The 26,328-nt window shown below is 37.9% G+C and overlaps 1 protein-coding gene across 1 annotated transcript in view; it reads right to left on the bottom strand.

The window, feature by feature from the left end:
• FGF12 (fibroblast growth factor 12) overlaps positions 1-21,710 on the bottom strand; it is a 559,298-nt gene extending 537,588 nt beyond the window's left edge. The window contains exons 1-2 of the mRNA XM_043594581.1: positions 21,588-21,710; positions 21,261-21,402 (exon numbers count right to left, since the gene is read on the bottom strand). Coding sequence (XP_043450516.1) covers positions 21,261-21,273 — 13 coding nt within the window. The 5' untranslated portion in view covers positions 21,274-21,402; positions 21,588-21,710. The remainder of the gene's footprint in view (positions 1-21,260; positions 21,403-21,587) is intronic.
• Positions 21,711-26,328: the final 4,618 nt, after the last annotated feature.

The following is a 26,328-nucleotide window of genomic DNA, read 5'->3' as shown; positions in this document are numbered from 1 at the left end:
GTTGCCCCGCGTCCAGCTCTGTGTTGACAGCTCAGAGCCTGGAGCCTGGTTGAGATTCAGTGCCTCCCTCTCTCTGCCCCTGCCCCACTCTCTCTCTCTCTCTCAATCCCCCCTGCCAAAAAATAAATAAACATTAAAAAATAAAAAGTAAATTAAAAAAACAAATAAAATTGTCCATGTCACTGTAGGAAAAGCTTTCAGAAATTCGAAAGACTTGATTATAGCTCTCCACCTTAATTTTTTTTTTTAATTTTTTTTTTTTCAACGTTTTATTTATTTTTGGGACAGAGAGACACAGAGCATGAACGGGGGAGGGGCAGAGAGAGAGGGAGACACAGAATCGGAAACAGGCTCCGGGTTCTGAGCCATCAGCCCAGAGCCCGACGCGGGGCTCGAACTCACGGACCGCAAGATCGTGACCTGGCTGAAGTCTGACGCTTAACCGACTGCGCCACCCAGGCGCCCCTCTCCACCTTAATTTTTTAAACAACCATATATTATTGGTATTTTCTCTACATTGCTCAGGCTTCAGGAGTTTCAGAGGATTTCACACTGATTTCCAAAAGATGTTATCTTGTTCTATACCTGTCAAAGTCTATATAATAAACAAGATAGTACATGGGAAAACATTTATAATCTACAAAGTATTTTAAAGATGCTATATTTTTTACCTTCCCCTCATCTCCTCAGAAAAATTAATCTCTCCTTATCCTGAACTCTTAGAACCTTGTTTCATTCTCTCATAATTTTTAACACATACTCTTCTCTACTCCAGATCAACTATCCTTTCTAATAGGAATTACCTTACTCACTTGTGAATCTAGAATGCTTAGCATAGTATTTTTAACAAATACTCAATATTTTTTTTGGTTGAATGAAGGACAAAAAAGTAAAGATATTAGAGCATATTTCACAACAAAATGTGCTTTAAGCATTTGCAGACATAATTGATTTCTCACACAGAATTTCACTTCTTAATACTTAGCCTCCTCTTTAAATATACACATTCCTCCCAGACACAATAGAAACACTCAGTAGATAGGAGATTCCATCATTCTTTTTTGGTGCCTAAGAAATTAAGCTTTGGTGGGGTGCCTGGGAGTGGCTCAGTTGGTTGAGTGTCCTCGGCTCAGTGAGTTGGAGCCCTGTGCTGGGCTTTGTGCTGACAGCTCAGAGCCTGGAGATTACTTCTGATTCTATGTCTCCCTCTCTCTCTGCCCTCCCCCACTTGTGGTCTGTTTCTTCTCTCTTTCAAAAATAAATACACATTTAAAAAATTTAAAAAAAAGAAATTAAGCTTTGGCATTTTCTGTAAAAGAATTCCTTAAAAACATATATTCAAAATACATCACTTGGGTTCATAATTGGTAAGGCTTCTGATTTAATAACATAAACATAATGATACTCTCAAAGAGATAATAATCTTTTATTAACTAGACTCAAAAAACACTCTCGACTTTTTTAAACTGGAAGACAGTGTCTAGATCATCATTTCTTCAGCCCACCTCATGTTACCAATGACGCAACAGAAGTGCATGAGGTAAAGTGACTTTGCCAAGGTCACATCAAGTCAGTGACTGAGTGCTGAATACCAGAAGGGCCTTCAGATCACCCGACTCCTAGCTCAGTGTTGTTTCCTTCCTTCCTGTCCTCTCCGATTTATTCATCCAGAACTAACTGACCAAGCAGAAACAATTGGGAATAGTCAGACCTCTATTAATAACAACTTGCATTTATATAGTACTATATACTTTACATAGACTCTCTCTCCTTGAATCCTTCCAAAACCCCAGAGACAGGATTTACTTCCATTTACAGTAAACTAAGGTCCAGGAAGGTAAAGTGATATGTCCAAGGTCACACAGCTAAATTTGAATGCACGCTTTCTTATGACAAATTTAATTCTCCATACATAAATCCATATCAATCTCTGTTCCACAGATACAATCAATCAAAGAAAAAGAATTATTCCATTATGATCCTCATCTGTACCCTATGAAGCCACAATTCTTTTTTTTTTTTTCTGAAATTTATTGACAAATTGGTTTCCATACAACACCCAGTGCTCATCCCAAAAGGTGCCCTCCTCAATACCCATCACCCACCCTCTCCTCCCTCCCACCCCCCATCAACCCTCAGTTTGTTCTCAGTTTTTAACAGTCTCTTATGCTTTGGCTCTCTCCCATTCTAACCTCTTTTTTTTTTTTTTTCCTTCCCCTCCCCCATGGGTTCCTGTTAAGTTTCTCAGGATCCACATAAGAGTGAAACCATATGGTATCTGTCTTTCTCTGTATGGCTTATTTCACTTAGCATCACACTCTCCAGTTCCATCCACGTTGCTACAAAATGAAGCCACAATTCTAAAGGGCCTGACTCAGTAACTTTGTGAAGCCTTTGTGAAAAATAACTAACTAACTAAATAAATAAATAAATGCAGGCTGAATTTGAAAGAATTTTAACACTAACCAGATGAATAACCCATGCAAAGGTAATAAATGAATTGAGAAAAAGGACAGGACAGTCACTGACATGCACGTCCAGCAAAGTGATTTAGACAACAAGGACAAGGAAGACCTTCATTACCTGCTTATTTCAGCGCCTGCTTTTAAGGTTAAGGAACTAAAACACTTCCATCCTCAACCTTCCAAAAAGTAGAAATCCTGGGGTATCTTGAAAAACATGTTAAGATAGTCGTGGCCACCCTTTGAACCAATATAATAGTTTCTTTGGTGGCACTCACAAAAGATCCTAAGAAGTACAATCTGTACCCCCAGAGTCGCTGAGGTCAGGGCTGTAACTAAGGACAAGAGTAGAATGTGAGGAAGTGTTCAGAGAAGTCTTCGTGGGAGCTGACAAGAGCAGTACATCCCGGCCCTAACAGGAGGAAGGGGGACACAGGGACTGATGACAAGGTATATGCACAGATAATAATGAATCATGCCACTCCCCACCATACAGGATGAGAAGGACAGAGAAGACACTATTTTGTTTCTCATTTTTAAAAACAGTGGAAAAGGGACACCTTAGTGGCTCATTCGGTTAAGTTTCTGACTCTTGATTTCAGCTCAAGTCATGATCTCGTGGTTGTGTTTGAGCCCCCATTGGGCTCTGTGCTGACAACCTGCTTGGGTTTCTCTCTCCCTCTCTCTCTTTGCCCTTCCCTTGTGCGCTTTCTCTCTTTCTCTCTCCCGCCCCCTCTCTCTCTCTCTTTCAGAATAAATAGATAAACTTTAAAAAGAAAAAAAGAAACACAGCAGGGGAGAAAAATGCTTCTAACAAGGTGGGGGAGGAAGTTTTTATGCCTTACCAGATTTCTAAAGGATGAAGACTGAGAGTTCTTTCCTACCGGCAACTGGAAGTTAGGTCACAGTGATGATGACCCATTACTTAGAGGCTGGATCTGAGCTCAGGGTGAAATCTGAGTGCCGTTCAAAAAAGAAAGAAGGGGCAGTGGAGGCTATGAGGTGCTTGAGTGTCAGTTCTGAGTCTTTAGCTACTTTATACCCAGGATACAATGGAAAAAGTTATGAAAATCAAATAAGTAAATATTACATATCAAGGGCTTTATATTTTTATTTATTCAGGTAACTTTCTATTGTATACTTAATATGTGCCAAGTTACTGTCAAGTTAATATGTGCCAAACAAAGAAGAAAGACATATTCTTTCCCTTCCCGATGCTCACAGCCTAGATGACGAGCCTGGTCATGGACTCAAAGAAACTATAGTGTAGAAGGAAATCAGCACTGCAGGAACATTCAGAGGGCCAGAGGAAGGAAAGACCTTTCTCAACCGAAGAAGGCCCAAGACAAACCTCACTGAGAAATTTATAATCTAATGATTTGTAGATATAAAAAGTTAATGTCCTTTGGGAAGATATGATAAGATCTCTTTCAAGTTGTTGTGTTTTGTTTTTAATGAGTAATGTAATTATTGTTAGTATTATATTACTGATAAGGAACTGACTATTCAGCAGTATATTTTATAGGTCTTAGCTTTCCCACAACACACCACTTGCTAATAGTTAATTAAGTTACAAAACCATAAATTTAACAGAATGCACTACATTCTTAAGTGTTCATTGAAGACAACATTCTCCGCCTCTCCAAAATGTTTAAAGTCTATGTTTATACATCTGTTGTGTGCTTTTGAGACAATGTAAACATGGAAAACTCTCAAAAATATGTTGCAAAATGGCATAACCAGGGCTTCATTTGGGAATCACCCCTGAATTTGATAGGTGAGTTTAAATTCAATCAATATTAATCTGTGCAAATAAAAAGAGCCCTGTTCTTCCAGTTTCTTCCATTAATCCAGAGTGGCCCTGCTTTCAAACGAAATAATGACAACTCCAAGCTTTCTGTCTTTCTAACATTACACGAAAGAGTTTGGAGTTTCATACCTATGTCCAAAGCAGAGCTCCTTCATTTGAAGTGCTCTTTTAAAAGAAATCCTCAGGGGTTTTCAAAACTGATACTTCCCTATCTTTGAAACCTAGAGCCACCAGTTAAAAAAGTTAATCCTATTTAGAGATAGGGTAGGGAATCAATAGGAGTTAGTGGATAGATATTTAGTAGAGGAATAAAAAAAAAATCAGAGTTCCAGTCCTGACTTCATTGGGATTGAGCCTTTTTTTTCCTCTGAGCCTCAGTTTTTCCAGGTAAAATGAAGATCTTAAAATGAATTTTAAAGTCCCTTCTGACCATGAAGACTCTTCTACAGTGCTGGAAAATTAGTAACTTTGCCAGTTATGAATTGGCAAGAGGATTTTTCTGGAAATTATTGCTTGAACTGTGAGAGCTGAGACAAATTGCCAATCATGAATTTGAGGGTGGACTTACTCAATCCCACCCCTTAGAATCTCTAGCACTTGTTAATAACTCCATTACAGCATTTACCACATTGCATCTTGAGCAATGGTGTCTGTCTTCCATGCTAGTGTGGAAGGCTTACAAGGTCACATACAATCTCTTATTCAATGTTTTGCCAATGTACGGCAATGCATGACTCAGAACAAGTGTCCAATATATGCCCAAGCAGTGGGAAAATAAATGAATTACTATGTCAAGGCATCTCAAAAAATAATTTAGTCATAATCTTGGTACCTTTCTTAATCTTGTAATTCTTTTAAGGTATTTACATGTTGGTTTCTCACAAGAAGTTCGACTACTTCCGTGACCCTGATGTCTGACAATCTAAGTATGTTGAATAAAAAGGAGAAACCAGCCAGAGTGCTGTGAAAATTCCACAAAATGCTGTTTCCAGCACCTCTGAGCTGAGATTATCTTTGTGCAAGAGCATCTTTCAAAAGTAAAGAAACTTCTGGCTAAAGATGGGGAAAATGAACACAAGCTTTTACTTTCATTCCTACTTGAAACACCAATAAAAGTACAATAAATGTGTGTATGTATGTGTGAGAGAGAGGGGGAAATCTATGAAGATGGAACAAAAGTGAGACAAGATCACAACAACTAAATTTCAGAAAGAGGAAACAAGCTAATGAAGATATAAAGGATTTAGCAGACCTGAGAATGCTTAATTCTAAGTGGGCAGTGGGGAAAGACCGTAAGCAACCTAACTCAGACTACAGAATCTTCAAAAGTTCAAACAGTGGTAGCACGAGGTTTCTCAAGAAATACAATGAATGGGGTGTGGGGTAAAATATGCAGTATTGGTGTAAAGTTTGTTTTTAACAAGGAATTATAACCTCAAACCTTTTCCTAAACAGTGAACATCCAGACACCTACCCTCCCCAATCCCAGTAGAAGACTGGAGATTTATTCCTTGTAGAAAATAGAACAGAAGCTCCCCATACAATGGGTAGAACCACATGGAAAACTGGGAGATTAAGTGAATGTGTATATGCTGATTGCTGAGACCCACATAATTCCAGCAGCCACATCTTTGTCATCCAGGCAGGAGAAAAACAGTCTTTGGGGAACTTGTAAATATTAAGAGGCAAGACCTAAAGATACTGAATCAGGAGCTCCACAGTGAGCAGCCCACTGTGATTACCCTATAACTGAGATCATTTCAATAAGCCCATCCATATGCACAGAGATTCCTTCCAGTAAACTTTTGAGCACCCCACACTTTGGAAGGGGCAACCAAATATAAAAAATATTGGTAAAAACTCTCTAACATGAAAGAGAAAAGTTAAAGCAAGGAATTTAAAAAAAGCTAACTGGAAACAATGGCTATAGAAGGAGATGAAAACTTCTGAAAAACATAGCATTACTATCCTTAACAAGGTATTAGAAAATATTGCCTTAGCGAAACAAGACAGCATAATTTAAAATCAAACATTCAAAGGAAAGCAACAAATAAGGATCTTGGAACTAAAAGTCTGATACCAGAAATTTCAAAAATAAATAACAGAAAGATTAAAAGATAAAATTGAGTCTATCACCTAGAGAATAGGGAAAAATGCAGAAGAGATGGAAAATAAAAGATAAAATATATGAAAAATAAAAACATCAAATAAGAAATTCAGGATATCAATATCTAAGTAATAAGATTTCCAAAAAGCTGGAATCGAACAATAACAAAGGAGGAGAACGAGGAGGGGCAGAAGAAGAAATTACCAAGAAAAAAATATTCAGTAAAGTTTTCTAGATGTAAAGAATGAGTTTCCATATTAAGGAAGCCTGCTAAGTGCCCAGCCTAATGGGTAAATATTAAACCACAACAAGGCAAATCTTCATAAAGTTTCTGAACTCAGCCAAAAAGAATAGATCCTGTAAGTTTTCAAAGAGAAAAAAAATCAGTCTGTTCAAAAAACAAAGAATCAGAATGGCATCAGACCAGAACAACCAAAGTGAAAGACAAAAAAGATATTATAGCAGTGCCATTTCAGGAAAATGATTTTCAAACTAAAATTCTTTACCAAATTATTATTCAAATATGAAGAAAGAATGAAGGTATTTTCAGATATCACAAAGATATTTCAGATATTTCAAGTTTAACTATTATGTATCTTTTTTTTTTTCAGGAAGTCACTGGAAAATTTATTCCCCCAAAATAAGGGAGAGAAGAATACAGAGGATACAGGAGAACACGAGATCAAAACAAAGAGACCTGCAGAGATTTTCCATGGTGATGGAAAGGAAGATTCCAAAATCAAACCCATGTACAGGGCATCAAAGGAAAAGAGCACATGTAGAATCAAGTCAAAAAGTACTGAGAGAGATCACTTCAAGAAGATGACCTTGATAGAATTATCTCTACAACTGAATGTCTTGAGATGAGATTCAGAACACTGGCAGAGAGACCTGTAGTTAAATAGTGAAAAGTACACAGAGAGCTGAGCAAACAAAGAAACAAGACAGCTATCAATCAGAGAAAAAACACAAAATCTTAAGAGGAAAGGAAGAGTAATGATAGTTTAACTTGGTTAGTCATAAAAAGTATTTACCAGGTCATAATAATTAACTACTAAAACCCGATCTAACCAAAGTAACAAAGTAACAGCCTTGGGAAGATGGCAGGCTAGAAGGATGCCTGTAAGGGTGAGAATGTGATCGTGAAAAGAGATGGAAAGTTCATTTCCATGGCAGGACATCAACAACAGATCTGAGAAATTGAGAGGCAGCAAGAATATTATATTATTTAGAATATGAGAATAAATATCAAAAAGAGTTGAAAGTGATTGTTTCTGAAGAGAAAAAAAATGAGGGAGGAGACAAGAAACTATCTTGAATAATACGCTTTCTAGAACTGTGACAAAAATAATAAGTAAAAAAAAAAGCAAAGGAAGAAATCACCTCAAATTTTATTCATGAGGGATTGTCTTTATAACTCTTTTGTTCCAGAAACATTCTTAAAGGAATGAGTATCTTAGGAGGCTGCAGCCTGCTCCCAACACCCTCACCTCCTCACTGAGACATGATTCATGGCCAGTCAAGATCAAAAGAGGTTGCTCAGAGAAAAGACAAGGCTGTCTTTGCCATCTGTCTAACTGCTCCTTATGGCTATTAGATGAAAATCATCTGCTGACCTTCAATTTCGAAATCTTGTTCATAAATCTTTCACCAGCCAGGATGAGACCTTCTCTATATAAGATGGTATTCTAGATTCCAACCATTGATTATCGCTGTCCAATTTGACAGGAAGTGTCTTCCTGGAACAGTTTGAAAACTTTGATCCAAAAGTGGTATCTTTGAGGGGTTACTGTATTTTGCAGCTCTATGTTGAGTTACAACTAGAAGTTCAGACTGGAATACTATGCTTGGAATTCATTTAAATAATTAAGCAAACATGAATCCATCAGACTCAGCAAAAGCCATGGCTATAATTTTGTACCAGAGGTTATAATGAGGCAGTTTTGAGATATTTAATCATAGCTATGTTTTGTTGAGTCTTTCCTATATGCCAGGCAGTGTAGTAAACACTTTAATATGTCATCTCATTTAATCCTCAAAACATCTCCTTTAATAGATACTATTATTAGCACCATTATATGGATGATAAAATCCATAGCTAGGGAGATTTAGGAACCTTGCCCAATTTCTTCACATAGAAAATGTACAGACAAAAATCAAAAACAGAATTGGGTTCAGAAACTACTCTTTTTAACTTCCTTATCTTCCCTAAAGAAAGATAGCTAGAAAAACAAAATATGCCATTGAAAGAGTGATGGTAAGGTTTAAGTCAAACATATTTCTTACATGAGTCTTCATATATTAAGGGTAGGAGAGTTTGAAGAGTCTGATATAACATAGTTGCAAAATACACGTATATTAGTACTTGTGTCATTTGTGCCCTGTAATCATAATTCTGAGACTTGATAATAATTTATAGACCTTCAAGGTATGGTTTTTGAACCTGACACATTTCAAAATGATTCTCTGGACCTTTCTCCTAAATACCAATTTGTAACTTGAAATGCAAAAATTTCAGGGGATTGAAAGCCAAAAGTGACCAGAAGTGAAATTCACTGTTCCATTAAGCAAGGGAAGTGTCTTAGCATCAGAGACTGGCAAAAGTCATAGAGTAAAATACTGGATCACAGTATTTTCTCTGGCCATGGCAGTATGTTTATAGGTATGCCTTGCTTTGTAAAGTGGATGTTTTCTTGAAAAGCAAGGGAATAACTGAAGCTTTGCAAGTAGATTTATACTCTAAAAGCCCTGGGAATCTAATTTTTAAAGATAATTATATTAATTAATGTTTTAAATGTACATTATCATCATCTACATTATGTAATTTGTAACAGGCCTCCACAATTTCCCCTAATCTTTCATGATTCATCATTCACTGTTTCGTGTCCCCAAACCTACCTGCTTCATGAGGGTGGGGACTTTGTCTTCTCACTACTATATTCAGTACAGTGGAACAGTATCCTGGAACGGTATCCAGCATAACAAATATTTGCTAGATGAATGAATTAACCAACCACTTAATGTTTTCCAAGTTGTAACATGTTTGCCAATTAATCTATACCTTTGATTATACTATTCCATCAGCCTGGAATAGTTTTACAATATGTCAGTTCCATTCCTTCTGCAAGACCAAACTCAAATGCCAACTCCCTTCTCTGTGTTCTCATGGATTATATTTCTGTATCTGGTATAATAGCAAAGGGTATAAACCTTGTCATAATCATTGGTCTCTGTCCTATAACACCTAGCCAGAGCAATCCACACAGAAGATGTGATATTAAGAGTAAATTTAAATTTTAATCTAAATTTTCACATGCATCACCAGCAGTCAGCTCTTCCCAGACTCCTGCTTGTGTCTACCTTCAAAAGTTTGTCTATAAGGTCTTCGTGAGGTCAGAAAAGGTCTTTTTTCCATTTTTAATCCCAATGGCAACCAATGTGCGTGATACAGAGAAATGGATAAATGGACACTTCCAAACATACATTATTTGTATACATGTATTATTTATTTACATTATTAATAACAACTTTGTATTAACTAACTGATGTGGTTGTACTGGGGTGATTTTTTAGACATAATCTTACTCTTTTAAGCTATATGTTTTCCTCATGACAATGCTACCCATGATCCCTTATTCTGACATTCCTCAAATATCAGCAAAATACACATTTATTTCTATACTCAATAACAAGGTACAAGAGAAGTTTAGCTTGTCTACACAAGCTGAGGAAACTGGACCGCATTTTAGGTCAGACAATGGGGACAAATTAGTAAAATTCTGATCAAGCAGATCAATGGATTAACCAATCAGTGTCACTACTCTTTAATTTTTATAGCATGATATAAACACTATGTCTTGAAAACTATGGTTTGGAACAATATACCATTGTTGCATGGCATTCTGGTGGCTCCAACAAAAGAAAAATGAGTAAATTGGAGTTAGGCAGGATAAAGGAGAAAACCACTGAGGGCAGCAAGGTTAGCAGTCTAAAGAAGAGTGAGGAGGAATGGAACCAATTCTAGATCCATTACACCTCATGTCAAAGGAGGAGGAGGAGAATGATGGAAAAGGAAGGAATGTGTCATTAAGAGTAAGAAAGGTAGCATCTTCCAGCATCAAGTAGGAATCCTGTCATGTATCAGGAATGTTCATGCGGTATTAAGGACACCAATAGCTGCATCTAGTTCTATGGAACAAAGCTAAGGTAATAATTAGGAGTTTGAGACAAGAATCCAGCCCCATTCAGGAAAAGAGGAAGGTGTAAGCCTAAGGATCAAATAATAACCTCAACAGCAACAGCTGTTATTATTGACTACTGATTTTAGACTTGGTTCTTTATATATATTTTCTTTCCTTGCCCCATCAATTTTGAAACAGCCATTGTACAGATGAGGAGGCAAAGACACAGAGACAAATCCTGCTCAAGCCATAGGGATTAACAAGTTGCTAGTTGTTATGTCTGATTTCAAGTCTTTTTTTTTTTTTTAATGTTTATTTATTTTTGAGAGAGAGACAGAGACAGAGACAGAGCACAAGCGGGGATGAGGCAGAGAGAGAGAGGGAGACACAGAATCTGAAGCAGGCTCCAGGATCTGAGCTGTCAGCACAGAGCCCAACACAGGGCTTGAACCCACGAACCATGAGATCATGACCTGAGCTGAAGTCAGACACTCACCCGACTGAGCCACCCAGGAGCCCCTGACTTCAAGCCTTATAATCTTTCTACCATACCACTGAGCTTCCCAGATATGCAGGACAGCTATTGGAGGTGAGATAAAAATAAAAAATGGTAATTGTAACCCCATGGTTAGTTAAGCCATTGGGTTTAGAAGTCAACAGAAGGCATACAAGAACAAAGGACTCTTTCTCATACCCACCTGATACCAGGCAGAAACTTCCAGTGATGCCCCAAGTCTACTCTCACTGGCCCGAAGCTTGGGGGAGACTGAGCCTACAGAGATCAGGCATCCTAAAACTTAATAAAATGTACACATTTAACATGTGTGTGCAAAGATGGGCTAGTTTTCAATAACAAAGATAAGTCTAGACTCACCAGACTAGAGCAAAATATGCCTTCGACTTTCAGTAGGGGTTAAACTCACAGATGATAAAGCCAGTCTGCCACTTACTAGCTGTGTAATCTGGGAAAGTTACTTACAGTCTCTATCCCTGGTTTTTTTACTTCCTAAAATAGGAACAACAATAGTGCCTGAATCACTGGATTGTTATCAGGATTAAATGAGTCAATATACAGTAAAACACAGTGCTTGGTACATAGCAAAAACTACATTAACATTATTTCAAAAGGCAATTATCTCTTCAAATGTCCTTTCAATGTCTCACATGAATAAAGCATAAAACCATGAAGCATGGATTTGCTTGAGTTCAGTTTGAGTAGATTTGTTTAAAAGATTATCACTGAACCCAACACCCAGTGTACCTATGCTTTATTAACAACAACAACAACAACAACAAGAAACTTAAATATTGGTGAAAATTTTGAAAATGGGGAAAAATCCATTCATAATTCAATTAGCATTACCCAAATATTGCCACTTTTTTGCAAATTACAATCTACTCTTTGTCCATGGACATACAAAATCTACATTAATGAAATCAGTACATATAACCACATCACTGTTTTTTATAAGGATCATCATATCACAAGTATTTCTGATTGTAACTCATGTTCATAAACATGTTAATGGCTGTCAAATTTCCACCTCATCACTGTATTTCATTCTTGGTGCGTTCAAGAAATTCAGCTTATTAACCATGAAACTCTTAGACTTTGGATAACTTTCATCTGGAAGTGAAAATGTATCTTCTATCTGAAATGATCTGTAGCTAATCAAATATCAGAAGAGATAGTTATCAGTTTTTTAATTGTTTGAAGACTGAAGGACTGAGCGCAATTATTTTTTAATAATATATTACTGCTGATTGAGAGCTATAAGAAAATCAAATCTCCTTCTATTACGTCAGTAAGACACTCAGCACTTGGGTTTCTTGGCATTATTCTGTTTGTCTTTCCTTTTTTTAGGGGTGAGGTGCTGGTTAGGGTGGGAGAAAGGAGAAAACCGTATCTACCAAATCAACTTCACATATGACTGATTTATAAATAAACTAATCTTAATTGTAAAGAAGACCCGTGTGAGGATAAAAAAAAAAAAAAAAAAGCATAACATACAATCTGTTGAGAAAATGTCACTCAGATAGCCAAAGAAATAGGAGACCAAGGCACCAACCATAAATCCTTAAACAGAATTTATCCACTGTGGTACCTACATAAATACCTCACAAATGCTGGTTCTGACAATCCCAGAGATGAAATGAATCTTGCCTCTAATCCACCCTTGTTTCACAGATGAAGAAACAAAGACAGCGCAACTCTAAATTAACAGTTGGGGCAGGAAGCAGGATTCAATCCAAATCTTCAGATTCCCCAGCCAGGGTCTTTGCCACAAGGCTCCCTCAGCCCCCACTCAGTTCCGACATACCTGGGCCTATATGTGGTCATAATCATGCAATCTACAAATGCCAGCCAAGTAGCAATTGACCTCCTCATCTTAGTCCTTTCTCACTTGGAACCAAATAAATTGCTCAACTCAGCAATAGACCTAGCAATGTCAGTCACACAACTCACAGTATTAAAAATCTAGCTCAGACCTATAGTGTGTCTTTAAAAATTAATGTGGTAGTAATGACCACCCCGTTGTATTTTCCGTAGACGTCAAGTCTAAACAGGACCAAGTAAAGGAAGAACACAAAGTAGCTGAAAAAGCAGTTTCTCTGTAATAAGAAAATAGAAAACAATAGGCAAATCAAGTTAAAAAAAAAAAAAAAAAAAAAAAAGACTTAGGACCCTGAGCTCCAGAGAAGAGATGGAAGAGATTATTCCCCAGTTCTTCCATTGAATACAGGGACTAGAACCTGAAGGGAGGTTTTCTAGCATCTAGCCCAATATTAGTTTTGTTGTGTGTTTTTTAATTAAAGTACTTTATTTATTTGTTTATTTATTTACTGTTTCAAGATTGTTAACATACTATAATATTAGTTTCAGGTGTAAGATACAGTGATTCATCACTTATATACAACACCCAGTGCTCATCACAAGTGCCCTCCTGAATCCCCCTCACCTATTTAACCCATTTTCTCACCTCCCTCCATCAATCCGCAGTTTGTTAAGAGTTTGTTTCATGGTTTTAGTTTTATTTCATCAGAACATGCAGCATGTTTTCTGTGCCTCAGTGGATCACATCAGTTTGCAATCCCTTTAGTGTGCATGCCCCAGTTTGAAAAACTCAGAGAATGCAAACACATACTAGGTAATCAATAAGTACTGCTTATTAAATAAATCAACCAACTGCCTTGTTTTAAAATTGCTTTAGTTGTCTCCCTTGCCTCAGTATTATTGAGGGTTTTGCTCTATTTGCATCATCACTTTGCTTTTTTATGCTGATGCCAATGCAAAGTCCACAGGTAAAAAGTACCTATGTCATCTCCTTTTAAATCATTTGTAGACTTGCAAATGAAGCATGATTTGCATGGCAACCTTTCTCTTGACACAAAGCAAATACTTCTCCTTTAAATCCCAGAAGAGAAAAAGAAGCAAATCAAATTCAATTTTAAATAGTACTAGAAATGTTAAAAATATTTTGAAATGAAAGAAGTGCCTTAGGAGAAAACTGCTCAAATAATTTAATTTTAAACTTTCTAGATGTTAACAATTAGAATGATTATGTCATTTTTTTTAAAGCCAGAAACATATCTAGGTTTTTGGTTTCCAAAAAGTTGAAAAAGAATGTCCCAATTTGCCCTGTGTTGAGGTTTGCTCCACCTGTTTGAATATTATCAGTATTTAAGGGTTCAAGAAAAACCATTTCACACGGGTGATAACTGTAAGAATGAATGGGGTAGGAAGAGATGGACACATTATTGGCAGATTGGCATTGCTGCTTCCTCCTACCTTCTGGTAAAGGGAATCTGATACATTTAGTTATCTTCTGAATGGCCTGTAAAAGCTTCTGAGTTTGTTTTTTTGCAGTCCCCTCCCTTTGGGCTGCTTCTCAGGCTAATGGCAATCCACAATGAGGAGAGCAACAAAAACCCCAACTACAAAATAACAACTTCCAATCCTTCTTTTGCATAGTTTAAAGTCCACTTTCGATTATCTGCACTCTCTGAATCACTGGTGATGGGGTTTGTCTCAGTTAAGAAGCCAGTCTATGATTTGTAAAAAAGGGGAAAAGAACAAGGGTCTGTGGAGGAGCAACAGGTGTCCTTTGGGACTTCTTCCAAGGTACCCTCAATTGTATCACAGGAGCGAAATACCATGGCCTCCTCTGGGGTGGGAATCCCACATTCCCAAAGACAAGGAGACAGAGATTGTTTGAAAAAGTAACTGGAGAGAAGAGCAAACTAAAATTAGAACTATAGACATAGATCCTGGGAAAAAAATCCACCATGTTCTAAGTGCAAGGATGCTAATGCAGAGATGAAGATAATTGGGGGAAACGATGTGTCTTCTTAGCCTCAGACACCCACAGTCTATTGACCTGTCTATTTTCTATCCCAAGCCTATAGTACAGGAATTAGGTCTCTTGTCTATGTGTCACACTCTCTTAACACTTAAGATAATAATAGTCAAGATCCAGGCAGTGGGAGTCCTGTAGTGTTCCTGATGAGTGACTCAGGTACATGTTATATTTTCATATGAATTCCCCCCCCCCCCATGGCTTATCTATTGGTTCCTAATTGAGAATGCACACCCTAACCATCTGAGGTGCTTCTTAAATATCCCAGTGCTGTGTACCATGCATACCCAATGATTTTGATGTGCACCCCTGATGGAGAATGCTATTAGTCATCAGATTTTACACTGTCTGTATTTTAAACCATTCAAGGTGTAATACTTGACCCAATCTATCCCCATCCCCAAACCCACACGATATTATTATATAACTGCCTCACAACTAAGTCCTAGCAAAACAGATACAAATTCAGGTGTTCAAGGAGTTACTATAGAAATATAGACTAAGCACAGAAGAAATTCCTTTTAGTAAATTAAAGCCTTTGCACAAATCAACGGGGAAGATTTGTTGAGTATCCATGCGACACATTGGCTTCTAAAACTACAAAGGTAGCAAAGGACCAATTCCTTCCCTCCAGGATCTCACATTCTAGGGAAAAGACAAACACATCTAATAATAACAAAAGACTAAGTGTGATTCTACAGAACTCTGCATGCTTTACTCGTATGCGTTTAATTTCATAATCATGATATTATAGTGCAGGGTTTGGGGTGGGTACGGTAATTCTTATTTCACAGAGAAACAAAGATGAGTTGCCTAAGTCACTTAGTCTTTCTGAGCCTCTGGTTTTGCTATCTATAAAATGAAGTTAAAATGCCTAATCACAGGGTTTGAAGGGAGATGATATGTCTTAAAAGCCCCTAGAAAGAATACAAAGTGTCTAATGAATGTTATTTGCGGCAGTTAAAACGTGACAAGTCAGAAAATCCAATTTACCACTACTGGTCCATGTAATGGGTACAAGACAGCATACCTAATAGGGTCAGTACTTCAGAAGCTTAAAGGCATAGAGACAGAGGTAAGGGGTGGCACTGCTTGCTGCCACCTCTGGGCTCATTCCTGATGCTAACACACCTGATAATCAGTGCCTAAATCAGACAGTAGGTTACTGGCAAGGTAGCTGGTCAGCCAGACTGCTTTTAGAATAGATACTTAGCTTGAGTTCAGATGTTTTCCCCACACAATAATTTTGTTTAGATAAACCAAAAGGGGAACAAAAGGTAGGCACTGCTGCTGTGGAATGTCAAGTGTCCCTATAGAGGCCATTAATCACTGTAAGACTTTATACTCTAGCCTCTGGGCAACCACCAGCACTGAAAAATGAATAAGGAAAAGACATAACGATGTTGGAAATAAACAGCTCCTGAGTCTGTTCATGTGTCTCCAGAACAGAAGGAAGCTCCTAGAGGGCAAGTCAATGCACTATTTATATCCCCATACCCTGCATTTAACAATGCTCTTGGAACAATGCAGCAACTAAGTAAACCTTTTGAATTCAATGAAATGAACTCCCTTTACAACCTAAGAATCATGAGACTCAGAAGAGAAAGAAAATGATTTGCCCAAGGTTACTTATTAGAGCTGGGGTAGCAAAAAGGATCTCATGCCCAATGCCTCTTCTATTGTTATGTTTTTTACTGCATTATATTTTACCTATCCCACCACAATGGCCTCAGAGTTTGGGATTTTTTTTTAAAGCATGGAATAGCTTTTCTTAAAATCACTTCCCAGATCTGCTCACTAGTTACTACAGATACATTTCCCTTCTCTCCCACAAAGTGAGTCACTCTGGTTTCAGAGAAACAACTGTTCTGTGCCTTAAATATATTGGTTCATGCCCCTGGTTCGACTCTAATGGTTGATGTGAAACCCAGAAGAGAGTTGAATCTTCACTGGGAATACATGTGCAGTTCTCTACAGAGAAAGCAGGTCAGGTCACTGCCTTCTATGTTCTGGAATCAAACTGATGTTTCTGGTACCCAAACATCTTTCACCTCTCTTGATTTACTCTCTACTGAATGCATGAACATGGCATGGTAAACTAAGTCAGGCCATTCAGGCCAACGTATGTAACCAGAACTCCGCTATGGTAAACAAAAATGTTTTAGCTGAAGCAGGCAGCTGGGTAGCTGCAGGAGTGTAAGAAGTTCAGATGATGCCTGCAGGAAGGTTAGTCTATTAGTGGAGTCATGAGAAGGAGATCTTTAAGACTGGGGACTGCATCTTAGTTTTCTTTTAGTCTCAGAAGCAGGCACATTGAGAATATAGCCGGTATTCAGTAAATACTTGTTTAAATAAAGAACACAAAGATTGCAATGCTGATTGTAGGAAATGCATTATGTGGGAGACAAACAATACTTAGGTCACATAAAGTATGCCAACAAAATACCAATTAGATGTCAGGGAGATCAGGGAAGATTTTGTGGAGCAAGGGGCACATCAAATAAATCTCAAAGGAGTTAAACAGGGCCATAGGCCCATGGGAAGAGGTTAAGGCAATATTCACTCTAAGACATACCTTGATTTAAGCAGTCTAATATCACACTACCCTGGGTTAACACCAGGATATTGTCAGAAGCTCAGAATGGACCTACAGAATAAGTGTTCAAAGATAATCGGGGGTTGAAAGTTAAATGGCTTGAGGAAGAGCAGAGAGGGTATTTAAAAGTGAATCCATTTTCTGATCTAACCATAAAACAAGCAATGTCTTTTCCATCTCATTCCCATTCTTTCCAAAAGCAACCAAAGACCTATAACATGACCACATATCCAGGAGCTTCCGTACTGATTAGAGGATATCACATCCTCTATACGGAGGTGGCAGTCTTAGATACAATCAGTTCCCTAAGACCTAGACCTGTGCTTCTCCCACTTTAATGTGCATGCAAATGACCAGCAGATTTTACTGAAATGCATGTTGATTCAGTAAGTCTAGGGTAGGGCCTGGCGTTCTGAATTTCTAACAAGTTCCCAGATGATGCTAATGCTGCTTGTCTATTGGCCACACCTTGAATAGCAAAGACCTAGACCAGTGGTTAATTCTGGCTAGCTATTAGCATCACCGGGGAGCTTTTCAAAAATACCTACACCCAGGTTCCACTCCGGAACAAATGTAGTCAGAATGTCTAGAGGTGTGCCCTAAGCATCTTTATGCTTTAAATGCTCCACAGGTGTTTCTAATATGCCAGCCGGAGGTTTAGAACCTAGCTAGACAAAGAAAAGATGTGGTGCAGGCAGAAAAAGGCAAAAAGAAGATGAGAGAGAGGGACAGAGAACCTCTTGCGTCACTCTAAATCAAGGCTTCTCAAACTTTAATGGGCATGTACATTACCTGGGGATGTTGTTAAAAATCAGATTCTGGTCCAGTAAGCCTAGAATAAAAATCCAGATTCTGTACTTCTAAAAAGCTAGTCTTCAAATCACATTTTGATTATCAAGAATCCAAATTAGTGGTGTCCAAACATTGCTGCACCGGGCATCTTTAAAAAATACCTGTGCCTCTCTTACACCTCAACATTCTGATGTCAGTGGTAGGGATTTGGCCAGGCATGAGGATGTTTAAAAAGCATGCCAGATGATTCTAATGTGTAGCAAAGTTTGTGAACCACTGCAAGACATAAATTCTGTCAAAGCTGGTCAGACTGTGAACCAACCCAAATCTTTGAGGCAATATTAATTATCATGGTGCATAAAAATCACTGAAATTAGATCATGATTGGTTGCTAGGTCAATTGATTTATTTTCCTCTCCTTACCCTGGATGATAGGAAGTGATGCAAAGTAATAAGGAAGCAAAAAATTTTTATCCTATTTGTAACCTGATGTTCTGCTAGAGACTCTGGACAAGTGTTCTAAGAAAGGTTTTCAAATGCTGGAGGTAATGTGAAGGTTGTCAAATGCTGGCAACAAGATTCAAGATTAATTGGGCCATTAGATTTTTTTTTCTGAAATGAAGAACTCTTGAACCCTCAACTGAATCATTCAGTAACACTCTTTGAATCTATGTTAAAAGAGTTTCCAATAGAAAAGAAAATTATATGTACTTACATTTGAGAATGTCTTCCTAGAATTAGATTTAAATCTGCGGGGGAAGGAAGTTTGTGCATGAGAGCATAAAGTATGAAAGATGCATCAATTAGAATGAGATATGGATATACTTCTCTCAATATACTTTTTTTTCTTCTATAATAAAAATTTCAAGTTAGCTACCATTTTTCCTGTGCTATTTGCCTCAACTTAGAAAGTGAAGCTAATGTGTAAGTAATTAGCCATTCTTAATACGATCACTACCTGGTTAATTCGGTTTTTTAAAGGAAGTCTAAGAACTAAATGCAAAAGGACTTTCACTGTGTCTTGTGCCTGAAGCAATTTGGTACCACTGCAAAACGACCACAATAAAGGCAAAATTCTTCATTGCCTTTGGGTCAGTGCTGTGAATCATGCCTGTATCACTGCGATCTGGATTGGCATACAACTTCTGGCCTGATTCTTCTCAGATACATTTCTGAGATTCTTTCTCCATTCCAAATTCCCAAGATTGGCAGTACTTAATGGCTAGAACGCTACTGTTATCAACCTGAGATATAAATCACCTGGCACTTTGAGTGACATGTAGCATATTTTATGGGCAAAGAAGGGAAGTAAAAAACAATCACTAAGAGATACATCCTCTGTATATGGTGGATCACAAATTAGTATATAAATTGGAAGCAAAAGTGTTACTCAGAACCCTTGCCAAATAAAGTTTAATAACCAAATAGCAGGTGTCATCTAAGTGAAAAAAAAAAAAAAACTGCTTTAGAGTAAAATGATACTCTCTGTTGTTAACTTATGTTCCAGAAATAATCAACTAGAATATTACAGATCTCTATGAGTTAAAACTGGCTTCTCATTTAAAAACGGATTACACAAGAGTTAATAAATATATGCCTCATCTATATAAGAGACATGGACTCTCTCATGTAGGTACATCATTATTGAACATAGAAATGCCCATCAGCAAATCCTAAAGATAATCTGTCTAATTTGAAAATTGCCAACTAGTGTAAATCCATGTTAATTCAGTTCTTTTCATACTGTAAATACTCTCCTAGGTTCAAATACTGAACTCTTCTAATTAAATACTTAAAATACTTTACTGAACATATACCTGCTATTGTTCGACACTCTGTTTTTACTAGTCAGCTCAGAAATAGGTAACCCCCCACCATTCCCTGATCTGAGCACATTGCCACGATGACTGACATTCCTGGTTTAAAAATAAAACCTTGTTTCAAATATAGCTTCTCTAGTTCTGGGTAATGAATATAGTTTCATAAAAGTTGACATCATTTCTTCTGATTTCACCAGAATTAAATACATCCAATATTCCTACTGGGTATCTGACCACATCACTCAAGGTTCTTGCAACCTGGTGGGTGTTTGAAGGGGGAGGAGGAGGAGGAGGAAGAGGAGGAGAAAGAGGAGGAGGAGGGGGAGGAGGAGGAGGAGGAGGAAGAAACCTGCATAGATGGAGTTAAACCCGAAGGATAATCAGCCTTACAACTGTAATAGTCATTTTGTTTGTTAAATATGGCATCACAAGTTGATTTTTATAGTTCCTTTACCAGTTCGTATGTGTATAGTATGCAGATTTGCTTATGAGGAGAATATTAATATATACATGTCCAGAACTAGTAAATGCATCACGCTTGGGAGCCAAGCAGTACTCTGATACACTGTTCTCCTTAGAGGTCAGTTCTAACGCACACTGTTTCAAATAGACCCAATTTGTCTGCTGATATATATTCAAAATGCAGTAGGATGTGGTCATACACGCCCAGAAATACCATCTTTATGGGGTGGGGGTGAAGAAATCCAAACATTTTTTAATAGCAATGCATTACTGTATATCAGATACAAACATGCCTGCCAGCAATCCTAAAGCAAATGAAATATATTATTTGAGCCCATCCACTCTACAGAAAAGAAACTGCTTTACCAACACATCTCTCCTCCCCCATCATCTAAAGACTCTCCCCCCACCCACCCAAAAAGAAAAAAAAAAAAAAACTCATCACACTTCACTACGCAACTGATGGAGTATTAAACACTGTCTTCCAAGCTGTGGGAGTTAAAAAGAAGTCGCCTTCCTGCCACACTCCCCTGGTGCTGCAACGGACATAGCATCTCCTCCTATCGACCTAGTATGATGCTCGCTCCCCAAGCACTGCAGTCCCCTCGCTGAGGACTGCCCTGGCCACACGCACATCCAGCGGGAAGTCCCCCGATGGGGACAACCACATACCTTTGCTCTCCATTTCGGTCCCTTTCGAGTGCTGGAAGTTCAATGGAAGTTGGCCGGAAGATGTGGGCCCGCTTCAGATTCCCAAATCTGGGAAGCCAATCTGATGATTTCGCCCGTACTTCCTTCCTTCCCCTCAGGCTTCCTGAAAGATGGGATTTCTTAAACCTTGAAGCTGCAATCAGGCACCAAAGGACACTTAGCAGCAGCAGATTGCCTCTACAGGGGATGGGTTGCGACGCGTATCTGGTATTGAAATGCATGCATGGTGCCCGCTCAGATTTTTTTGTTTCTTTCTTTTTTTTTTTTTTTTTTTTTTTTTTTTTTTACCTGGGTCTGGAAGCTGCCAGCAGGAGCTGTCCTCCGAGCGTGGTGCTGCAGGTGTAGTGACAGATCATCCCACTTTGCTCCCTGGATGTACAGCAGATTTGCATGGGCGCTGGCACGCATGCGCAGGGCGTCCCCCCTCCCCTTTCGCCGCCTCCCGCTCCCCCGCCCCCCTTCGCCGCTCTCCCCAATACGGTCCTCAGTTATCCTAGCTGAGGAGCTGTAGCATTCGGTCACTGGGAAGCGCTGCTAAAAATAAACGCCGGACCGGATTTTCCTTTGCTAACTAGAAAATGGATTGGATTGGGATTGTGCATCAGTTTCGTACGATTTTCCAGGATGGATTACGGAAGCCTTAGAGGCGGCTAGGGTCTCTGAGCTAGGTATGGCTTTATTCAGAAGCAGAAGGGAGAGAAGAGGAGATTCATGAATCCTATTTAGTGGTCACAGTTTGGGGTTCTCTTCCTACTTGCTGCAGTAACTTTCCAGATGTATGCTTCCCCTTCCTCTACCCACTTCCCCTGACTTTATATTTCTCTTTGCATTCTCCTATTTGTTTTTGTTTTGTTTGGGGATGAGATGGGTGTCATCATGGAGGTACTAAAGGTTAATATTCTCCCGCTTCTCTGCTACTCAGACTCGGAGTTTGCTTCCTTCCCTAAGATCTCTTTGGCCTTGACCTCAAAATTGTTCCATCAACAGGCTCCAACACTTCTAAAGTTCTCCCAACAAAGCCACTGAGGACTTTGTGAGGTGTTCTTTTTAGCTTCTTTTCAACAATCTACCAAGCAGCAAAGTCCCCAAAGGTGGGATGTTACCTTATTGATAATACGCACTTTAATACTGTACCCATAATCATTTTTATAAAAGTGCAGAGGAAGAGTGTTTGTCTTATATGAGGTTCTAGGGAAGGGTTGCAAAGCCACAATCCCTTGAAGCACTACTTTCCTAACAGAATATTTGTTAAAAGCCCACACTACAGTTAATCTGTAAAATGTTTAATAGGAAAAAAAGTAGGTACTTATTATCTTTTTTTTTCCAATAGTCCAAATTCTCCTAAGAGAATATACTCTCCTTAAGTATAAGTCTTATTTTCAGGCATAAAAAGGATCCTAGAACACTGTTATCTGGAGTGGTTAAAGAGAGAGATGTGCAAATTAATCACACACTTCAGATTACACAAAGATCCCTCCACAGTAGATTTCTAATCCCAATTATCAAACCATTGAAATGCAGTAAAATAGACTCCCAACAAGAAACCTGAGGCAGACTATAATTCAGTCTCCTTCTGGTGATTCAGAAAGCATACTGGGATTTTCCAATGCCTTAGGGCCATGATTACAAATATTAATCATGAGGGTTCTGCCAAACATGGACATTTAGTAGCAGTGGACTCCTGCTGAACTGCTATGGCTCAGCAAAGCCTGCCTCCATTCAGCACTGGGGAATTAAAACACTCCAGTATGGGATTGCAGAGGCCACAACCTAGCATCTACTAATGTTTAGGCTCTCCCATTGCACGCCCAAGCAAATATTTGGAAAAATCACAAATCTTGGGCTTTCTTTAAAATTTGATAGGTTTAGGAAGTAGAATTAAGGGTGAGAGTAGAGTTGGTCCTTAGGAACAATCACCTATTTCATTGGGATAAATAATTTCTGGTCCTAACACTGCACCCATTACATATTCTTTCCCTCTCAAAAGTTTCAGGAAAGAAGACACCATTAGAATGATCTATATACACCCTTAATATTTACCATTTTGCAAATGGAGAGGCAGGAAGAGTACTTGACTTGATAAGAGTCACATAGTTGAGCAGACCCAAGCTCAGAACCCAATGGTCTAGGATGATTTTTTATATAGCCACCTTCTCATTATCTACAGTGAATGGCAATAGGGAGAACCTCTGACTTCATGAATTTTCATTATTTTTATTCAGTTTTTCAAGCCCAGATGCTTTATTAAGTGGGAAATAAATTTAGTGTAAAGTCAAAAATCAAAATGAAAAATGAAAAATTCAAGACCTTTGTATTATCTGGATCCAAACTACCTTTCGAATCTTCTCCAAACTTAACTTGCAGACAATATTTGCCATTATCATAAGCAAACCTCAAGATTTTCCCTTTCCATACTTTTACTTACATAGTCATCCTGATAATATCTTCACCTCCTTGCACCAATAACACAAATGTATACATATGCAAATCTTATATTTTCCTCAAGATTCAACTACACTTCCATCTCACTCCCACAGTCTTCCTGAATCTTTCAATCTTAAAATGTTCTCGGTTAGAAAAAACAATGTTGCTGTATCTTTCCCTGTCTTAGATCACTTATTACCTTCTATTTTGTATTATAATTATTTATCTGCATATCTCATTCCTCTTCTCCATCCTTACTAAAAAATAGGCTCCTGACTCATTTTGGTAGTGTATGGTGTCTTCAATATAGGAAATGCTGATAAATGTTTGATGAATTAATACTATGTAGTATACATGTTTTTGTATATATGACATTGACTGTGGGCACTATGATAAGAAATAATGATGACAATAATATTGAGCTAGGATTACTAAAAGCTTCTTATATGCCAGACACTATTATAAGAATTCCAAATGTTTTAATTAATTTTATCTTTGTAAGATTCTAGGAGGTTAGTACTATTATTATCTGTATTTTAAAAATGAGCAACCACAGGCACAGCGAGGTTAAAGTATGAATAAAACATGATCTCTGCCCTACAGAAGCATAGAGTTTATTAAAGGTGATAGAAACATAAATGATTTTAAAAGATACTGTAAGGCATAAGGTAGAGATTATCACAGGTGTAATGGGAGCACAGAAGAGGTTGGGCAGTTAGCTAGCCCATAGGTTTTATGAATACAAGGCTAGAAGCCTTCACACTGCTCCCCTTTAAAAAAAAAAAAAAGAAGGAAGGAAGGAAGGAAAGTAGGAAAGAAGGAAGGAAGGAAAGAGTCTAGCCTCTCTCACCAATACATACACAAAGTGGGAAAGGTTTTAACAACAGAAGGACTTCATGAAAGTGTTAATAAGAAATTATTTGACCTACTTATAATGAACCTGCTTGATGATGAACTTGGAAGAGGGGAAATACACTAAGTAGCCTGGTAATTTGCTACTTTAAAATGCCAAGAATTGGGTGGACTTAGATCCCTGATATTGGGGTGCCCCATTTCACCATCAAAAAACTGTCCTAGTTTGGACAATAATATGGCCATACGACTTATATTACACAATCGAATGAGAGAAGAACCACCAATATTGACATTCCAGCCTAATTCTGGTTAACCCATGTAATTGATTGGCTATGTAGGCATATTCAGATTCTCTAGCTTTGGTTCTTTCTAGAATGTACAGAAACAATATAAATGATTGGGTTAGTTAACAACAATGTATTACCTTACAATTAACAATTTAAAGAGCCTTGCTAAATATGTCAAATCAATTACCAGTTCACATAGATTTTTCCCCCCATATATTCACTGTGTTCTTCCAGAGTGCTGGATATAAATTGAATTTGTGACTTTTTTGTGTGTGCCCCGTTATTTTCTTACTATTCATCTTTTGTAACTGATGATCTTTTATACAAAATAACACTTGGCCATTTAGAACTCTTTTTGGTTGACAATACTAAAGTCAACTCATCATTATAAATGAGTATTCACTGTAAAATGGTCAGTCTCTCCTGAGGATATCAGTTTCAAACTGCCACCGGAATGTAAGCTCCACAAGGTCTAAGGCTATGTCTATTTGTTCAATGTTGTATCTTCAGCATCTAGAACAGCGTGTGGAACTTAGAAGGTTTTATTTAATACCTGATAAGTATATGAATGATTTTGATGAAATAAACCTTTTTTCCATGGCCACAAAGCCATTTTACTTGGCAAATGAAAGGCATCAATCAGCAATCCTGATAACATAAACAGGATCCTAAGTGACCTGATGAGGTAGCAAGATTATCACAAGGCAGTTAACAAATGTGTTCAGTGTTTAGTCTTGGGCAAAGACTATAAATAATCAGGCCTAGGTTCAAGTATCTCGTAGGCAGGCTAATAGGAGGGCTATACTTTCACAAAGGGCTTAGGTGGCTGAAAGAAATTAGTTATACAAGAAAGAAGAATAAAGTACATGACAAAAATTTCAAAGGACAAAAAAATGATGAGTCAACATGTCGAAGCCATGTGAGAATAACCATGCTATAGAGATTAGGCAGCATCCCTCTGAGAACAAACATATCTTGATTACCTACTATGTGTGAGGTTTTCATTCTCTTTCTTGAGTGAAGGTGAAATAAAAGTCCTTCTAAGAAGAAAACAGCAAGTGATAAAGTTTCAATAGAAATAATTCTGGCTGCAGGTATGTAATGGAGGTAAGAAACAGTCAATGAAGGATGAGAAATGGCAGAAGAGAATGCTGGTCATCTGGGTGTATTTTGCCAAGGAATACTTTATCCACATACTTCAACAGTGATTTCTCTGGAGACTATTAAGAGTCTATAGAGACCTACAGAATGGTGAGGCAGAGTAATGATGCATGGGTAAGGCATCTGGAAGCCAACTGACAAACATTTTTGACATTTCTTGTTAAAGATTTTGTCCACTTGACAATATTAGAGATTTATACACAAGCTATCAACTGACAATTTCAAGGCCCATCTGTTACACTGGCATAATGCCCACTTAAAATGGGGTGTGCCAATCTCATTAATGTTTAGGTCCCCATTGC

Source organism: Prionailurus bengalensis, chromosome C2 (assembly GCF_016509475.1).
Source record: "Prionailurus bengalensis isolate Pbe53 chromosome C2, Fcat_Pben_1.1_paternal_pri, whole genome shotgun sequence".
NCBI classification, from domain to species: domain Eukaryota; kingdom Metazoa; phylum Chordata; class Mammalia; order Carnivora; family Felidae; genus Prionailurus; species Prionailurus bengalensis.
The sequence above is the reverse complement of the archived record's forward strand: the minus strand, read 5'-3'. Positions and strand labels throughout refer to the sequence as shown.